The sequence below is a fragment of the Nannospalax galili genome, unplaced genomic scaffold, assembly GCF_000622305.1.
Source record: "Nannospalax galili isolate Female #2095 unplaced genomic scaffold, S.galili_v1.0 scaffold1368, whole genome shotgun sequence".
NCBI classification, from domain to species: Eukaryota; Metazoa; Chordata; class Mammalia; order Rodentia; family Spalacidae; genus Nannospalax; species Nannospalax galili.
The window spans coordinates 203,330-223,145 of record NW_008358007.1 but is presented as its reverse complement, the minus strand read 5'-3'; the positions used below and the strand labels follow the sequence as shown (position 1 = coordinate 223,145).

Below are 19,816 nucleotides of genomic sequence, written 5' to 3'. Positions count from 1 at the left end.
GCTTTTTCTTGCAGAGTGTGGACCTCCCACCACTAGAGGGTTTTTTTTTTTCTCTTTCTGTTTTTTCCAGATATAGTGTTATTGTAGCTATTGAGAGTGAAAAACAAGGAAAAACATGAACTTAGAGAATCAAGAAACTCTGAGTCTTGGACATTCTGAGGACAGGAAATGGAGTCTCCGGTAAGGGACACTTTTGGCTTCTTTTACAAGCTAGGGAAAGAAATGAGGTGGATTCTTTCTAAGCACATTGCCTGCCAGTCCCAGAGATTCTTCTGTCTGTGCCAAGGTCCAGATGACTCTGATCATGTCCATCCACACTGACACATAGTTGTTAATTCAGTGGGTTTCCTACCTTTAAAACCAGCAGTTGGGAGGCAGAGGCAGGCAGATCTCTGAGTTTGAGGTCAGTCAGGGCTACATAGTAAGACCCTGTCTAAAAAACAAGCAAGCAAAATAACAAAACACCTCTTACAGGTAGTGATAAATCTAATTTCTTTCATTATCGCCTGCCTACTTTTGTACAGAACAGGAGAGCAATTTGCTTTGTTTTGTTTTTAAATTTTTTGATGTGTACAAGTGTTTGCCTGCATGTATGTTAGCACACAAAGCGAATGCAGTGCCCTCACAGGCCAGATCAGATCCCCTGTAACTAGCGTTATGGACCGTTGTTAGCCACCCTGTGGCTGATGGGGACTGAACCTGGGTCCTCTGCAAGAGCAGACAGTCCACTTAGCTGCTGAGCCATCTCTCCAACCCGTTTTGTTTTCTTTTTGAAATAGAGTTTGATGTAACCCAGGCTGGCCTCTATGTAGCTGAGAGTGACCTAGAACTTCTATTTATTGTATAAGTGTGTGTTTGGATATGTGTGTCCAAATGTCATAGTGCATGTGTGACTGTCAGAGGAACTCAGGTCATCAGGTTTGGCAGCAAGAAACTTTAGGGGATGAGCTGCCATCTTGATGGTCTGACTTTGAACTTCTGATCCTCCTGCCTTTACCTCCTAACTGATGGGATTACAGGTGTTCCACCACACCCTGATTATAGGACCCAGGGATTTATGCCTGCTAGGCAGGCACTGAACCAACCAAGCTATAGCCCCATCTTAAAAACAAATTAAGTTTTCGATCCTTTCGAGACAGGGTTTCCCTATAGCCCCAGCAGGCCTAGAACTTGCTATGTAGACCAGGCTGGCTTTGAACTAATAGATCTGACTCCCTCTGCCTCCTGAGTGCTGGGACTAAAGGGGAGTGCCCACACCGAGTTTAAGAGCAAATTTTAATAAATCCAGAATCATATCCTACCTCAGTTTTCAGTTTACTCCAAAAGTTGGATGGCAGCTGATTGTGTCTCTGGACTCCAAACAGGTTAGATCAAAATGGGCTGTTCCTAGTCAATGCTCAGTTTGGAACTTGCTATGTAAGCCAAGCTGGCCTTGAACTCACAGACATCTGCCTGGGTGTGCCTCCCGAGTGCTGGGATTAAAGGTGTGCACCGTCACGCCTGGCAAATGATACAATTCTAACTCTTAACTCAGAACAAATCTCTTTCACCTTGGACTGTCCCCCTTCTCAGTACCTGCCCTCCTACCTTCCCTGCTGGCTGGACAGACTTCGAATGCATGGATTTCAATGTTAGAGCATCTAAAGGGGTCTGTAGCTCAAGGAGTCCTCTTTGCCTCAGCTTCCTGGGTAGCTGATACTACAGGGTCATACCCACACCTGCCTGCACACGTCCCCGTTTTCTCTCCTTTCATTTCCCCTTTCCCTTCACTCTCCCTTTCGTGTCCCTTCCCTTCCTCCTTCCTTTCCTGTCTTTCCCTTTGATTTCACTTTGATTTTTGTTTGAGACAATGATCTCACTAAGTTCACCAGTTGGGCCTCCTACTTGCCCATCCTCCTGACTCAGTCTTTCTAATGCTAAGATTACAATCTGTATACCAACACCAAGCTCAGAATTTTGGGTGTGATTCTAGAGACAAAATCTAGGGCCGTGCATATGCTAAGTGATCTGTCATTGAGCTATATCCCCAGTCCTCTCTATATTTTGAAACAGGGTATCACCGAGTTTCCCAGGATAGCTTTGAACCTTGGATCTGTTTACCTTGTTCTGGCAAGTACGTGGAATTTACAGACCAACATCACCAGGCCTGGCAGGATTTTGTATTTTGAGACAGTTTCACTAAGTTCTCAATTTGGGCCTTGAGGGTATCATCCTTTTGCCTCGGCCTATCCACTAGCTGCCTAGGCTTACAGGCATTCACCACCGTACCAGCCTCACCCTTCTTTTCTTCCTTCCTTCGTTTGTGAGACATGGTGTCTTATATTCCAGGCGGTTCTCAAACTATGTAGTCAAACATGACCTGATCTTCTGATCCCCCTGCCTCCAACTTAGTGCTGAGGTTCCGGGTGTATGCCATCATGTACAGTCTGCCTTCATAGATCTCTATCTTATTTTTTGAGACCAAGTTTCTTATTGAACCTGGGGCTTGGCAATTTAGCTACACTAACTGACCAGCAAACACCAAGGATTCCCCTGTGTCCCCAGCACTGGTATTGCAGGTGTGTGCAACCACAGCCAGCGTTTTATGTGAATATGGAAGATCCAAATTCAAATCCTCATGCTGGCAAAGCAAGCAATTATCAACTGGGCAATCTCCCTGGCCCTGATTTTTCTGATACTATTTATCATAACATGTCTGAGGCGTGACATCTCATTGTTGGCTTGGTGTATGTTTCCTGGTGGTTAGGGATGGCGGAGCCTCTTTTCCTGTACCAGTTGATCACTCGTATGTTTTCTTTTTATCTCCCCCCTGCAGCTCATTTGGAAGCGCACGTTCACTGGTGTTCTCTCATACACATAAGTACCCTCCTTGAATCTATCCATTGGACCACCTCAGGATGCTACATCCTGTCAGGAATCTGTAGTAAAGGCCAGCACCAGAGGTAACCCCTCACCACCTCATTCTACAAACTGTTGTCTTTGCATGAGAGCAAACCTTGCATTCTCACAGCTCAATGTCTTCCCCAGCTGTCTGACGCCAGACACTACAGACAAAAAGGACAGAGGTACCAGCAACAGAGACACCATTGTGATCCCATTTCAGTGAAGGTAATTGGCCAGTTTCATTTTTATTGCTATCATAGACTACCCTGACAAAAAGCAACTCAGCAGAGAAAGACCTTGTAGCTCACAATGGCAGGTTACAGTTCACCACTGGGGAAGCTACAGAGGCTGGAACTCGAGCCAGTTGGTCATATTGTATCCACAATCAGGACCAGAACGACTATTTATTGATTAATTTTAATTGACAAAATTATGAGTATTAAAAGAATATAAGTAATTTACCATACTCTTTTACTTACTGCCTAAAGAGAAGAATAAATGAAAAATTATTAGGTAAGACCTTACATAAAACATTATAATACATTTCTTTTTTAAAAAGTTATTTTATTTTATATGTAGTGTATTGCCTGCATGTATGTAAGTGCACTGTCATGCGATGCCCGTGGAGTCAGAAGGCGGTGTTCGTGTTCTTAACCTCTTAGCAATCTCTTCAGCCCCTGACAAATACAATTCTAAGTCATAATGTATGTGTATGATTTTTTTTTTATTTTAGGTTACCTGTGTTTGATTTGAAAGAAATAATGACTCATCTAAAGATACACAGTTCCGTCCAAATCTGGACCGAGAAAACTGGGATGTCCGAGATGAAAGAAGCATTCATTGAAACGGTCCAAGGAGAAAAGGGACATAATCTAGTCGTTTCATTCAAATTTGGAGAAATGAGGATTTTTCCGCTGAGTAATAACATTTCAAGCGTAGTGGTTAGATACCGCGGAGAGGGAACACACTGCCTGCGCTTGACTTTGAAAAACAATACTTGCTTATTGATTGAAAAATTATCATACATAGACATTGAACAGTTGAAGTCATTCCTGGATGGTTTTCATCCAAACAGATTTCAACCATTCATGGAACCCAAGAGTAATCGGAATGCTCTTGAAATCAGAAATACATACAACATAGGTAACAAAATTGTATTCTCCAAAACAAATGACAAGTCAGTGTATGGGCCCTTCAACACCACAAAGGAAAGTGAAACACTTGTCCCTCAGAAGATGCCCTTCTTTGAGTCAAACCCACCAGCCAATCCTGTTAAGAGAGAAAGGACAGGTGAGAAGAAGATGGTGTTGTCATCCAGTTTAGAAATGAATGGGGACATCCGGCAAGAACACAACCATGGACTACAAAGGAAATCCAAGAGACAGCGCTCAAAAGGTAAAAACCTAAGAGAGAAATCCATGACTTTAAGGAGTCAGGAGAGTCACAGAAATTTGAAGCCTGGACCTTCCTTCAATCCCTGCTCACAGGGAAAGCCTGACCTAGAGGAGACTGTTCCAACCCACACTCTCTCTGATGCAGTAAGTTGGGTACTTCAGTATGAATCAAACCCTTGCCAGGAAATCCCAGTATGTAACACTGGTGCCCAAGATCCCCTGGACATGCATCAAAGAGAACCTCAACATACAGGCTTCCCCAATTTGGGAAACACCTGTTACATGAATGCAATTTTGCAGTCCCTCTATGCAATTCCATCATTTGCAGATGACTTACTTAAACAGGGTATTCCGTGGGAGGAAATTTCTCCAGATGATTTTATCTTACCCTTCAGCCAGCTTCTTGTTTTGAAAGATATATGTGAGGTAAAGATCAAGGCAGAATTACTCCTACAGGTGAAGAATTCCATTTCAGAAGTTTCAGATACATTCCTGGGCAACATGCAAAATGATGCTCATGAATTTCTAGGTCAGTGTTTTGAAGAGCTGAAAGAGAACATGGAAAAACTGAATGCCATCTGCAATACCCAGAGGGAAACTGAGGTTGAAGTGCCATCTCCAAGGATGAGTGCTGGTACTTCTGGGAACAAAGGGTTTGTTTGCCCTGTTCTTACTAATTTTCAGTTTGAGTTGAATATCTCCATTATTTGTGAAGCCTGTGGTAAAGTCACTCCTAAGACAGAAGTGAATAATTACCTCTCCATCAACCTGCAGCAAGAAACACAATTGCACCTCCTTTCAATTCAAAATATCTTTGATCTCTACTTTGTACCAGAACAAGTTGAACATAACTGTGTGGAGTGTAAGAACAAGACTTCTATCTTCATCTCCAAGCTGAGCAGGCTCCCCAGGGTCCTCACTGTACATCTGAAGCGCTATAGCTTTGATCATAATTGGTTACTAGTGAAGAATGAGCAGCCGGTGGAGATTTCCAAGTATCTGAGTATATCAGACCACTGCAGTGGACACACGAGACCACCAATTCCCTTGGCCAACAGCCCACTTGCTGGAGACAATGTACCAGGTGTGAATGCCGAATTACGAGACTCCCAGAGACTGTGTGAAAGAGCAAACAAAGAGCAGCAGCAGAGAGAGCCGGACAGTGATTCCGATCTGGAACAGGAACTGGTAAACACAGGAGACAAGATAATTTTACTGACTAAAAAGACCTTGGCAGCCTCTGACTCAGTGATGGACGAGGAAGACATCTTCCTTCCTGTGATCCCACACCCAGGACTTGCAGATATAGGTCTTCAAAAAGTACCTGAACATCCAGAACTTAAGAAATACAAAAACACATCTACATCTAGAGATAGTAGATGTACATCTAGAGGCAGTCGTCAGACTACCACTGAAAGGAAAAACACGGTCGTTGATGTCAATGATCCAAACAATGTGAAGACAGGAGATGATGCTTACAATTATAGACTCATCAGTGTCATCAGTCATGTTGGGAGCTCCAAAAATGTTGGTCATTACATCAGCGATGTGTATGACTTTCAAGATCAAATGTGGCTAACCTATGATGACTTACAGGTGACATCAGTTCTAGAATCCTTCATGCGACAGTCCAGGATCAGCTCTGGCTACATTTTCTTTTACATGCAGAATGAGATTTTTGAGGCGCTGTCGAAAAAGACAGCAGATTCCATTCCAAGAGAGGAAAATTCCCTTCTCAGAATGGCCTGATGACTTTTCATTACAGACAGATAATTCTGAGCCCTGCGCAGCTCATGATGAAAATTCGACAGATAAGGAGGACAGAAACTCAGGGAATGCACCATCCTCCTCCAAGGCTACCATGGTGCTTCCCATGTTTTTTATTTTTAATCTTTTCATGGATGTTTATTGGTAAAGATTTATCAATTTGAGATATTTCCTAAGCGCTTACTAGGGGGATTTGAGAGATGGCCCAGTGAATGAGAGCAGGTACTGGTCCTGCAGTTTCCAGGATGCGGGTTCAGTTTCTGGTACCCATGTTTGGGCAGCTCACAGCAGCAGCCTGTAACTCCAGCTCTGAGGGATCCAATGTCCTTTTCTGAACGTAACAGGCTCTGCAACCACTCATGTACATAACCACACACAGACACACGTGTACACATAATTCTTTTTCTTTGGTCTTGAGACAGGGTCTCCCTGTAGCCACAGCTGGCCTGAACTTGCTACGTACACCAGACTGGTTTTGAACTCCAGGGATTCGCCTGCCTCTGCCTCCCGGGTGCTGGGATTAAAGGTACACGCCTGGTGTACACATAATTTTTAAAAATTAAAAAATAGTGCCTGGTATGGTGGCGTGTGTCTTTAATCCCAGCACTCAGGAGGCAGGTGGATCTCTGAGATTGAGGCTAGCCTGGTCTACATGGCAAGTTCCAGGCCATTTGTGAGTATAAGGAGACCCTGTCTCAAAAAAATTTTAAAACAGAAAAAAACTAAGTAGGGTTACATATTAAGCCTACACATGGAATTCCTTTTTAGTATATATTTCATACACCAGTACAATGAATATCATGCCTAATCCTCCCCTCCAACTCTTCCCAGACTGAGCCCCCCACCCACGTACACCTCCCAACTTCATGTCCTTTCCTTTTCATGTATTAACATGATTTTTATTTTTAAAAATTTTTATTCCATGTGTATGTGTAAGTGCATCACATGTGTATGAAACCCACAGAGGCCAGAAGAGGGCAATGGAGTTAACCATGTGGGTGTTGGGCAATGAACCCAGTCCTCTGAAAGAGAAGCAAGTGCTCTTAACCACCAAGTCGTCTCTTCAACCCCCGTGATTTTTTTTTAATATGGAACACTTTGTGAATTTGCGTGTCATCCATGGGCAGACACTATGCTTATCTTCTGTACTGTGCCAATTTTAGTGTATGTGCTGCCCTCGAAAGCACAATGTGATGGTTTTTTAAAACGTCATTCTGAACCAGCAACACAAGGGACTAATCCTAAATTTTGGGTAAGGCATCAGAACGACAGATTCAGAAACTGTTGCTGGCACTAAATGTTTGAGAAACTTTCCTGTGTGGGATAACTTGTTTTGTTTTGCTATTGTGTGTGTAAATTGCTGTTGTTTTCTTCCTGAGTGCTGGGGCTAAAGGCCTGCCCCACCATACCCAGCTGCTTTTCTTATCTAAAGGATTTTCATTACAGCTTTTTATAGCCTTAAAATCATGTATCCTATTCTTTTGTCAACTTATTAAAACCATTGAGTGGCTTCTCTCTGTGCCTGTGACTCGTATCTGTCTCTAAATGAATTTGCGTGTCTAAGAATTACAGGACATAATATAAGATTTACATGGGCATTGAAATGTATTTGATAATGGTATTTTTGCAAATTCAAAAGCACTCTGGTAAGGGCTGGCTGGCTTAGTGGGTAAAAGTGCTTGCCACCGGCGGATCTCTGTAAGTTCCAGGCCAGCTGGGGCTACAGGGAGACCCTGTCTCAAAAAGACAAAAAAAAAAAAAAAAGTGCTTACCACTGAGCTTGATGACTCTGAGATGCCCACAGACACATGGAGAATAAATAAATATATAATAATTTTTAACACTGACATGCTAATTCAAATACAAAGTCACAGTCAAGGGTCTGGAGAGATAGTCCAGTGGGTAAGAACACTTGCTGGGCAAGCATGAGGACCCAAGTTCAAATCCCCAGCACCCTCATCATGGCTGCACAGGCCTGTATCTACACCTGTTCATAGGATTGCAAACATCATACTACATAAAACTCCAATTTCAGGGGCTGGAGAGATGGCTCAGCAGCTAAGAGAACTGTCTTTTCTTGCAGAGGACCTGGGTTTGGTTCTAGCAAAACCCCATGGCAGCTAACAACTGTCCATAACTCCCCAGTTCCAGGGGATCCAATGTCTGCTGACTTTCATGGGCATTGCAGGGCATGGGCACACTGACATACATGCAGGCAATACACTAATACACATAAACTAAAATTAATAAAAATATTTTAAGATGTCCACCTTCAAAAGGATACAGCATAGCCTTGTTAAGGACTTGTGTTTGATTCCAAGCACCCACATGGTGGCTCAAAACTAGGTATGACTTCAGTTCCTGTGACTCTGATGACCCCTTTTGGCCCCTGAGGTTACCAGGCAGGAACTCAGGGCACATACATACATGTAGGCACTCATATATACATACACATAAAATAAAAAGACCTGGGAATGTACTGAGTGGTAGCTCTTGCCTAGTCTGTTCAAGGCCTAGCTCTTGATCCCTGCAGATGCTCCTGGAGGTTGGGGGAATCCATAATTTCACTTGATATTGCTGTATTTTCCCTAGTAAGGCATATACAATGACATGACATTTGTTCATGTGTATAAGCAAGGTGGATCCGTATGTTCATTCATATAAACTGATGATGATTGTCATGAGCTTAGAGCCAATTACTGCACTTAAAATGCACATTATCTTCAGTATCCAAAAACTTCCTTCACACTCAGTTCACCTTGTGTGTGTGTGTGTGTGTGTGCTCATACATGAGCAGATACAACTTGTGTGGGTGCGTGCATGTGCCTATGTGTGTGTGTAGGGCAGACATCCAGGTTGGGCATCTTCCCCTACATCTCCCCACCTTATCTTTTTTTTTTTTATGTGTATGCATGTATTGTCTGCATGTAAAGTGCACCCATGTCATGCAATGCCCATGGAGGTCATAAGAGGCTGTCCCCTAGGACTGGAGTTACCGACAGTTGTTAGCTGCCGTGTGAGTAGTGGAATTCGAGCCTGGGTCTTCTGCAACAACAGTGTTCTTAACCACTGAGCCATCTCTCCAGCCCGCCCCCCACCTTATCTTTTTGAGATGGGGTCTTGCACTGAACCTAGAGCTCATTGATTCAACTAGACAGGCTAGCCAGCAGCCCCAAGATCCGCTAGTCCCTCCTTCCCTAGCTCTGGGATCACAGGAGCCCACCTCTGCATCCAACTTTTCATATAGGTGCTGGGGGTCAAGCTCTGGTTCTTATGCGTATATGGTGAGCACTTTACCTTGCTCCAGTCCAATGACCACCTATTTTAACCATGTGAGGGGCAGATGTAAGCTTAACCAGATGTTGCAGTCCACGCAGATAATCCCAGCACTCACAAGACATGTTCCAGGCTAACTTGGGTACGTGAGACTCTGTCAACCACTGCACCCCAACCCCCCAAAAGACCGAATAACTGAAAATGTTGTTTTCTGGCTATCTTGCATCCCAGAGTTCCTGGGTGATCTCAGCTTGGCCAGGCAGATCTATTCATACACTTGGCACTCACCTTTAATTCCAGCACTCTGGAAGCAGAATCAGGAGGATCTCTGTGAGTTGAAGGCCAACCTGGTTTACATAGTGAGTTCTAGGCCATCCAGGGTTATATGAAACCCTGTCTCAAAACAAACAAAAACGGGGGCTGTGCAGATGGCTCAGTGGTTAAGAACACTGGTTGCTCTTGCAGAGGACTTGGGTTTGGTTGCCAGCACCCATATGGCAGCTAACAATGATCCATAATTGCAGTTCAAGAGGAGCCAAGGCCCTCTTCTGGCCTCCGTAAGCATTGCACAACATGGGTGCACTTACATGCAGGCAAAATACTCAGACACATGAAATGAAAATAAAAACAATACTTTCAAGGCTGAACACATCTTGCAGCAGACTGGATCCAAGAAATAGGAAGTTCTAATTGATGGGGACTACCATTCTAGATTGTTCTCCTTTTAGCCCATCAATTGCGATAAATCATTCTTAAAAAAAACAAAACATTTTATTTTTATGAGTGTTTCACCTGCATGTATGTAAGCATACTTATGTCATTCAATGCCCATGGAGGCCAGAAGGGGGCATTGCATCACCTGGAACTGGAGTTACAGGCAGCTGCTGTTATCTGCCATGTGGGTGCTGGAAATCAAACTCAGGTCCTCTGCAAGAGCAGTCCATACTGTTAACTGCTGAGCCATCTCTCCAGTCCCAAGATAAATTATTCTTTCTTTTGAAATATCAAGTGATGTGGAGAGGGTCAGAGACATAAAGTCAGAAAAACAATAAAAAGAGAAGAAAAACATGTTTCTTCCTTTCCCAACTTTAAAAAAGTGATTTTTATTATTTTTAATTATGCGTATGTGCATGTAAGTACAGGTGCCCATAAGGCCAAAAGAGGGTGTCAGATTCCGCTGGAGCTGGAGTTACAGGTGTTTATGAACTTCCCCATGTGAGTAATGGGAACCAAACTCAGGTCCTCTGGAAGAGCAGCAAATACTCTTAACTGCTGAGCCATGTGACAAGCCCCCATCCCTCCCCTTTCTTTAACTGGATGTATGTGTGTGGGCATGCGTGTAGAACGCATAGGTGAGGTTGGAAGACAATTTGCAGTGATCAGTTCTCTTCTACCACATGGGTCCCAGGGATTGAACTCAGGTCATCAGCTTTGGCAGCAAGAACCTTTACCCAGTAAGCCATCTTGCTGGCCTTAAGCTGGCCTGGAACTCCTGATCCTCCTGTCTCCACCTCCCAAGTGCTGGGATTACAGGCGTGTGCCATTACATGCTTCCTTTCCAACAATGTATATGTCTTCTAAGGTATTGGGTTGAAGCTGTAGCTCAGTGGAAGAGTGATTGACTCTCATACATGGACCCTAGGTTCCATCCCAGTACCATGCACACACACACACACACACACACAGAGACTTATTTACTACATCATTTGGATTTCCAGTGTTTCTACTTACTTAACAAAAACAGTTCCAAATAAAACATATAACCAACATGGCACATATCAAGCAACAGGATATTGTTACATTTTCTGATATAGATTGTCCCTTGTTATTCAAAGTATTTTTCAAAATAATGATTAACACTGGTTATTATTCACTAGACTAAAACCCCATGAAAGCTTTGGACACATTTGGTTCACTGCTATCTAAGGAGTCATGTTGGTTAAAAGGCACTTTATAAATATTCACTGAGTGGCAGACAGGGTGGCATGCACCTGTAATCCCAGCTACCCAGGAGGTTAAGGCAAGAGGATCACTTGAGCCCAGAAGTTCAATATTGCCTGGGCAATATAACAAGACTCCATCTCAAAAAATACCAATCCAGGGGGCTGGAGAGATGGATCCATGATTAGGAGTGCTTGCTGCTTCTCAGGGGACTGCAGTTCGGTTCGCAGTACTGAAGTTAGGTGTCTCATGGCTACCTGTAACTCTAGGTTCAGGGGATCTGATGCCCTCTTCTGGGCTCCTTGGACACCTGCACATACATGACACAAACACGGGCACATAAATAAGCAAAATAAATAAATATTTATAAATTAATAAGCTAAACCAATCCTCAAAGGATAGACACAATGAGTTTAAGTCTTCCATGTTCTTAGTGATAGACTCCAAATTGTAGGCCATTTGGGAGTGACTACTCCATATTATACTATAAATGAAGACTTTCCCACATTTTAAAAGTACCCGAGGTTCCTATCTGTTGTGAATTCTTTTCTGGTGCCCATCAAGATATGTCTTGTCAGCAAAAGCTTTTCCACACTCAGAACATTTATAAGGTTTTTTCCCTGTATGGAGCTTCTTATGAAAATCAAGGTGTTCCTTCCGGCTGAAGGATTTCCCACATTCATTACATGTGTAGGCTCTCTCTCCGCTGTGAATTTTCTGATGGACATGGAGGTTTGACTTCAGAGAGAAGGCTTTCCCACATCTATCACATTCATAGGATTTTTCTCTGGTGTGGACTTTTTTATGTTGAGTAAGGTTTTTCTTCTGGACAAAAGACCTGTCACATAGATTACACTCATAAGCCCTTACCCCAGCATGGATTCTCTCATGATCAATGGCATTTGCTTTCTGAGCAAAAGCCTTCTCACAGAGCCTACATTTGTAGGGCTTCTCTCCCGTGTGTGTTCTCTGATGTTTCACAAGAGCAGACTTGCAAATGAAAGATTTTGTACAGTCCTTACATCTGTAAGGCTTTTGTTCCTTGTGAGTGTTCTTATGCTGACTAAAGGTTGAGTTTTGTTTGAAGGACTTGCCGCACACGTTGCACTCATAGGCTTTCTCATCCTTGTGAATTTTCTTATGATTACTGAGAGATGATACCCAGCAAAAGGCTTTACCACATGCCTGGCATTTATAGGGTTTCTCTTTTGTATGAATCTTCTGGTGTTGAATGAGATTGGTCTTCTGCCTGTAGGCCTTTCCACATACATCACAATTATAGACTTTTCTCTCTGGATGAGTTTTCTGATGTTTGTTCAGGTTCCAGAGCATTTTGAATGCTCTTCCACATTTATTGCACTTAAAGGATTTCTCCCTATCATGGATCCTCATATGTCTCTGAAGGCGTGGCTTTGAACTAAGCACCTTCCCACAGGCATTACATTCAAACTGCATTTCCATAGATTTGCATGAATTATGGCCAATTGGTTTTCTATATTCATGAGAATTGTTTTTTACACAGTGTTTCATATCTAAACTATGTCTCAAATGCCTTCCAAATAAATGACGCTCTGAAAGCCTGAATCTTGAAGGAACATGGACATTGCTTGGGAGAAACATTTCTTCAGGTGCAATGCCTTTTTGCTTAGTCAATGTTCTCCAGTGGATTGATGCAACTCCTCTCTTGAGACTCTTCTCCACATCCATGGGAGTCCCAACCTGCCTTTTAACATCTTGGACTTTTTCTGAAATGGATTACAGAGAAATGTCCTGTGAGAAACTTTCCACTCATGTGATTTAAAATGGAAATGCCATACATTGGGCTACATCAATATGGGTCACTTTGGTTTCGGGGTGACCTGAACTTCATCTAGCCTTAGGGAAGATGACTGAATCAGACGTGCTACCAGGGGCAATCATCATCAACATCATGCAGGAGTTATAAAAGGGGTGGGGGAGATGGCTCAACAATTAAGAATGAGTACTGCTCTTGCAGAGGACCCAAATTCAGCTACCAGGACCCAAGTGGGGTGGCTCACAACTGCCTGTAACTCCAGCCTCAGAGGAACTGACACCCTCTTCTAGCCTTTAGAGGTACCTACACTCTCATGCACGTAGCTACCCCCCCCACACACATAATAAAAATAAAATAAATCAGGGCTGCAGAGATGGCTCAGCAGTTAAGAGCACTTGCTGCTCTTTCAGGGGACCCGGGTTCAGTCCCCGGTACTCCTATCAGGCAGCTCACAACTGCCTGTCACTCCACCTGTTTGCAAACAACTAGAATGCTGTATAACCCCTGTTGTCTTAGCTTGAGAAAAATAGTATCCTAAATCTGATAGCGGCTTATAGTCATTTGTGGGTTATCAGCAATATCTACGTTCTGATTATCTTCCTCAACCATCAACTTCTGTATTTACGACTGATTCTGTATTTATCAGTTTATTCTTCAGGTCTATATTTACTGTTCCTTCTACACGGTGCTATGGTTTGTGTATGGGGTGAATTCCCCCCACAGGCTAATGTGCTGAAGGCCTGGTCCCCAGGTCGTGCTATTTTAGGAGGTTCTGGAACATTTAGGTTAGGGCCTAGTTGGAGGAGGTAAGTCCATGAGTTTGGTTGTACCTTTGAAAGTCATACCTGGACCTGTCTCTTTCTCACTCTCTGCTTCCTGTCTGCCACAAAGTCAAGAATCTTTTCTGGGGAGCTGGAGAGACAGTTCAGCAGTTAAAGGGCATTGGCTGCTCTTGCAGAGGACTTAGGTTCAATTCCCAGCACCCATGGCAGCTAACAACCATCCATAATTTGAGTTGCAGGGGATCCAATGCCTTCTTTCGGCCTCTGTGAGCACTACATGTATGTGGTACACTTACATACATGCAGGCAAAACACACACATAAAAATAAATAAATAAATAAATAAACAAACAAACATTTTTTAAAAATATAAAGGCCAGGTGTAGTGGCACATGCCTTTAATCCCAGCACTCAGGAGGCAGAAGTAGGTGGATCTCTGTGAGATCAAGGCCAATGTGGTCAACATAGTGAGTTCTAGGCCAGATGGTGCTATAGGCCAGATGGTGCCATAGGAAGACACTGTCTCAAACAAAACAAAACAAAATGAAACAAACAGAACAGAACCCCCTCTGTCAGAATCCCAATGCCCGTATGTTCTGCTTTGCCACAGGCCCAGAGTCAAGAGTCAAGGATTCTAAACTAAAACTTCCGAAACCAGAAAGTAAACTAAATCTTTTGCTCCTTTTGTTTCTGAAAGGTATTTAGTCACAGAAATCACAAAACTAGTGCTGGCAGGATGGCTCAGTGGGTAAAGGTACCTGCTGCCAAGCCTGATAGTCTGACTTGGATCCCCAGGACTCACATGGTGGAAAGAGAAGACGAACTCCTCCAAATTGTCCTCTGACCTCCACACTCAAACCACAGCACAGTCATACGGGCACACACACACACACACACACACACACACACATACACACACACACACACACACACACACACACGACATAATTAAAATCATAAATAATCATAAAAAAAATACAATGTCCAAATATAAAAGACGTCTCAATAACAGGGCTCTGTGAACAAAACCATTATTGAAGAGAATATGGGCAGGAAATTTATATGCATTAGGAGGAACAAGTATAAAAAATGCAAAAGTAGGTTTTTTTTGAGTCAGGGTCTCACTATGACCCCAAGGTGGTCTCAGTCTTACAATCGTACTTCTTACTCAGACAGCCTTTGTGGCCACAGTTTGTACTGCCAACGACAACATACCAGCAACTGTCCCATGTACAGCGGCATTACAGCAGCAGGTCTGTATGACAGTGGTGCTATTACTATAATAGCTAGATAACTAAAGGAAATGGCCAAACTGACTCCATCTTACTCTGGCTGACTTTTGCCCTCCATGTTTCTGCCCAGCCCCCACCCCTCATTAACTGCAGCCAGCCAGGCAGAACAGCCACCAAGGCCAAGCACCTGCATTTCAAAAGTGTATTGTTTGTATAACTGGGAAACTTACAACCAGCCAGGCAAAACATTCTCTCCCAGCTACACCTGCATCTCCAGGGAGCCACTGTTTCTGCAATTCTGAGAAACCCTGAAACTTAGAAACTTTTTGTTAACTGAAAACCACTTTGTTAACTGACCTCCCCTGGTCTTGTGTAACTATGGTGATCTGATGTAACTATGGTTATTGGCTTTGCCCCTGGAATGATGTAATTGTGGTTTTAAGCTTTATAAACTCTGCTCTGCCTCTCCTTGGAGTTGAGAGTTCTTTTGGGAGTTAGGCCCCTCTCAACCTTCAGCTAATTATTAAAGGGACTCTTACTTCAACCATCACTATGTGGTGTTCCTCCATGCCCCACATTCACTATTACATTAAAATACCACTCAAGGGGCTGGAGAGATGGCTGGGCGGCGGTTAAGAACACTGGTTGTTCTTGCAGAAGATCTAGGTTCGAATCCCAGCACCCACATGGCAGCTAACAACTATCTGTAACTCCAGTACCAAGGGATCCGACAGCCTCTTCTGACCTCCACAGGCATTGCACGACATGGGTGCACTTACCTACCTGCATACACATAAAATTAAAAAAGTAAAATATTTAAAAAACTTAAAATATGCAAAATTAAGATAAAAATCAAGTGTGTGAGGTTTTGCATGTAAGTATGTATGGAAGGGGGGAGGGATTATGTGAGTGTGCAACTGTGGTATCTGTGTGTGTGCATGGGTGTGTGTATGTGTGTGTCATATGTGATTGGTTTGGAGGTAGTAAATGTTAGGAAAGGTACAGTTTCAAGGATATACCTCAGCAGTCTAACCACGCACAAAGAAACGCTTTGTCTTCTTGGAGGGGGATAAACTTTTCAGTAACCAAGGGAGAAGAACCTTACTCACAAACCTTAGAGGCCCTGCTCCCAGGGTACATATGGCCAACAGTGAGGGCTTTTTAAAGTTATCACTGGCAAGTCAGGTTTGGTGACAAACACCTATAATCCCAGCGTTTGAGAGGTGGAGGCAGGAGGATTCTGAGCTGGAGACCAGTCTGGGCCACATAGTGAGACCCTGTCTAAAAGGAAGAAAGCTAAATGTGGTGGCACATGCCTTCAATCCCAGCACTTAGGAAGCAGAGGCAGGCAGATCTCTGTGAGATCAAGGCCAGACTGGTCTACATAGAAAGTTCCAGGTCAGCTGGGGCTATAGAGAAAGACCCTGTCTCAAAAAGACAAAAAAATAACAGACTGTCTACAGTGTGTAAAGCACTTGGCAGCAAGCTTGAGTCTGATCTTCAGGTCTCACATGGTGGAAGGAGGTATCGACTACAGCAAGATGTCCTGACTTCTACCTGCATGTCCTGGCACATGCAGGAAGCCCCCTCTCCCAAGAAATAAATGTAGGGGCTGAAGAGATGACTCAGCAGTTAAGAGCATTTGTTGCTCTTGTAGAACACCTGGCGATTGGTTCTCAGCATCCACATGGTGGCTCACAACCTTCTGTAGCTCCAATTCCAGGGGATCCACCACCCTCTTCTGGCCTCTGAGGGCAGAGGCACCCAGATGGTGTATACACATACATGAAGGCAAACCACTCATACACATAAAGGAAAAGTTAATTTAAAAATATAGACCCTGACTGGGCATGGTGGCACACACCTTTAGTCCCAGCGCTCGGGAGGCAGAAGCAGGTGGATCTCTGTGAGTTCGAGACCAGCCTGGTCTACATAGTGAGTTCAGGCCAGATGGGACTACAGGGAGCCCCTGTCTCAAAACAAACAAACAAACAAACAAATAAACAAAATATACATAGACCCTGTCTCAAAATCAACCAGGGGCTGGAGCGATGGCTCGGTGGTTAAGACAGCCGGATGTACTTCCAAAGGACAGTGCACTTCCCAGCATCCACATCAGGAAGCTCACAATCATCTATAATTCGAGCTCCAGGGGATCTGATGCCCTCTTGTGGTCTCCATGGACACCAGCACACACACGGGGCCTGCACTTACACCCACAGAAATAAACATTAAAAAAACTTTGGGTTTTTTTGGTCTTTTTTTGAGACATGCTCTCCCTGTAGCCCCAGTTGACCTGGAACTCACTATGTAGACCAGGCTGGCCTGCCACTGCCTCCCAAGTGCTGGGATTAAAGGTGCATGCCACCACGCCTGGCAATAAATAAAAACTTTTTTTTTTTTTTCGGTCTCCCTGTAGCCACAGCTGGCTTGGTACTTGCTATGTAGACCAGGCTAACCTCAATCTCACAAATATCCACCTGCCTCAGCTTCCTGAGTGCTGGGATTAAAGGTGTGCAGTGTGCACCACCATGCCCAACACAAACATAAACCTTTAATAATTTTTAATTATTATTTTTATTTTATATGTATGAGTGTATTGCCTGCATGTATGTAAGTGTACTTGTGTTCTACAGTGCTTTGGAGGTCAGAAGAAGGCATTAGATTCCCCTGGAAATGCAGTTATGGGTAGTTGTTAGCCACCATGTAGGCGCTGGGAATTGAACCCAGGTCCATGGCAAGAATAGTCAGTGTTTTTAACCACTGAGCCATCTCTCCAGCCCCTCAAACATGAAACTTTATAAACAATAACAACAACAAAAAGGGTTTCTGAGATGGCTCAGTGGGTAAAGAACTCAGGAACTCAGTTCGATGCACAGAACTCACATAAAGCCTGATGTGGTAGTGCACATCTGTTTGTTTTGTTTGAGACAGGGTCTCCCTATAGAGCCCTGGCTAGGTAGACCAGGTTGGCCTCCAACTCACAGAAATCTGCCTTCCTCTGCCTCCTGAGTGCTGGGATTAAGGACAGGCACCCCCAAGCCCAGCAACAGTACACATCTGTAATCCTAGGGAGGCAGAAACAGGAGACTCTCCAAAGGCTCTCAGGCCAGTGAGCCAGGTGTATTCAGTGGCAGATGAGAGACCCTGTCTCAAACAAGGGGGAAGAGGGGATAGAAACCTAACATTTTCTGACCTACATCTGCACACTGTGGCACATGTATGTCCCATTCCCCAAGAGAAAAAAGAAAAACCTAAAACCTAGCACCGCTTACCTCTCTTGCCTCTTCCTAATCCTAGCTCAACTAAAACATATGTACATTGAAAAGCATCCCACTTGCCCTTACAGGGCACTTGCGTATTTCAGACTTCAGGCAGTCACTCCCCCACAGAGCCGTCCTCCCCCACAGAGCCGTCCTTACCCACAGAGCCATCCTCACCCACAGAGCCGTCCTCCCCCACAGAGCCGTCCTCACCCACAGAGCCGTCCTCCCCCACAGAGCCGTCCTCACCCACAGAGCCGTCCTCCCCCACAGAGCCATCCTCACCCACAGAGCCATCCTCCCCCACAGAGCCATTCTCACCCACAGAGCCGTCCTCCCCCACAGAGCCCTCCTCCCCCACAGAGCCGTCCTTACCCTCAGAGCCGTCCTCCCCCACAGAGCCGTCCTCCCCCACAGAGCCCTCCTCACCCACAGAGCCATCCTCCCCCACAGAACCATCCTCACCCACAGAGCCGTCCTCACCCACAGAGACCAGGTTGCTGTAGTTCTCCAACATCACATCCTTGTACAGGTTTCTCTGTTCAGGATTCAGTCCTTGCCACTCCTCTGGGGTGAAGTTCACAGTGACGTCCTCGAAGGTCACTCTCCCCTGTATGTATAAAGATGCTACTGAAGCTGGAGGTGGCTCACATCTGTAATTTCAGCATTTGGAAGGCTGAGGAGGAAGACTGCCATGAGTTTGAAACACTCTGTGCTACAATACTGAGTTCCAGGCCAGCATGAGCTACAGTGGAAGACCCTGTCTGAAAATGACAACAGAAAGATGCCACTGATGGGGCCTGGAGAGATGGCTCAGCAGTTAAAAGCACTGGCTACTCTTGCAGAGGACCCGGGTTCCATTCCCAGCACCCACATGGTGGCTAACAACCATCCATAACTCCAATTCCAGGGGATCCAACACCCTCTTCTGTCCTCCTCAGGCACTGCACAACATAGGTGCACTTACATACATGCAGGTACAACACTCATACACATAAAATAAAAAAGAAAATAAAAAAAGAAAGATGCCACTGAATCCAGAGGTCTAGGAATATAGAACTTGTTCCCCCTGAGTCTTAATCCTATGTAGAGTACACTGAATACTCTACTTTAGGAGAAAATAAATTGTACCTTTAAATATTTGGGAATCAAACCATAAGCCTGAGGTTTATTCATGTTTAACCATCTCAAAAAAAAAGACACCAGTTATTTTATATTATGATTATACATTTGGAGATAAACAGTGGACCAGGTTGGCAGAGGCAGTGGTCAAAAGATTTTTAGCTTGCTAGGCATGGTGGTGCATGCCTGTAATCCCACACTCGGGAGGCAGAGGCAGGTGGATGTATGTGAGTTTGAGGCCAGTCTATCTACACAGTGAGTTCCAGACCAGCCAGGGATATACAGTGAGATTCTATTCCCCCCAAATAATAAATACGTAGATGGATGGATGGATGGATGGATGGATGGATGGATGGATGGAT

At 44.2% G+C, this 19,816-nt stretch overlaps 2 protein-coding genes and 1 non-coding gene across 9 annotated transcripts in view; 1 reads left to right on the top strand and 2 right to left on the bottom strand.

Annotated features, from left to right (window-relative positions):
* The first annotated feature begins 3,118 nt into the window (after positions 1-3,118).
* Positions 3,119-6,564, top strand: Usp29 (ubiquitin specific peptidase 29). The gene has a single exon (XM_008856070.3). It carries the CDS (start codon positions 3,645-3,647, stop codon positions 6,024-6,026), a length of 2,382 nt encoding a protein of 793 aa, XP_008854292.1. The 5' UTR covers positions 3,119-3,644; the 3' UTR covers positions 6,027-6,564.
* Positions 6,565-7,126: 562 nt separating this feature from the next.
* LOC115068114 lies at positions 7,127-7,231 on the bottom strand. Its single transcript, XR_003847489.1, has one exon. It is a non-coding gene; the product is annotated as a U6 spliceosomal RNA (small nuclear RNA).
* A 3,082-nt stretch (positions 7,232-10,313) lies between these two features.
* The window catches only part of Zim3 (zinc finger imprinted 3), a 14,502-nt gene continuing 4,999 nt past the window's right edge, over positions 10,314-19,816 (bottom strand). For 3 of the 7 annotated variants that reach the window (XM_029557681.1, XM_029557683.1, XM_029557682.1), the window contains 2 exons: positions 18,798-18,942; positions 10,314-13,006 (listed from right to left, as the gene is read on the bottom strand). In XM_029557681.1, coding sequence (XP_029413541.1) covers positions 11,790-13,006; positions 18,798-18,942 — 1,362 coding nt within the window. In that variant the 3' untranslated portion in view covers positions 10,314-11,789. Of the gene's footprint in view, positions 13,007-13,901; positions 13,954-18,797; positions 19,009-19,816 lie in introns of those variants that run through there. The other 4 variants (XM_029557684.1, XM_029557685.1, XM_017795107.2 and 1 more) reach the window with 3 other exon arrangements.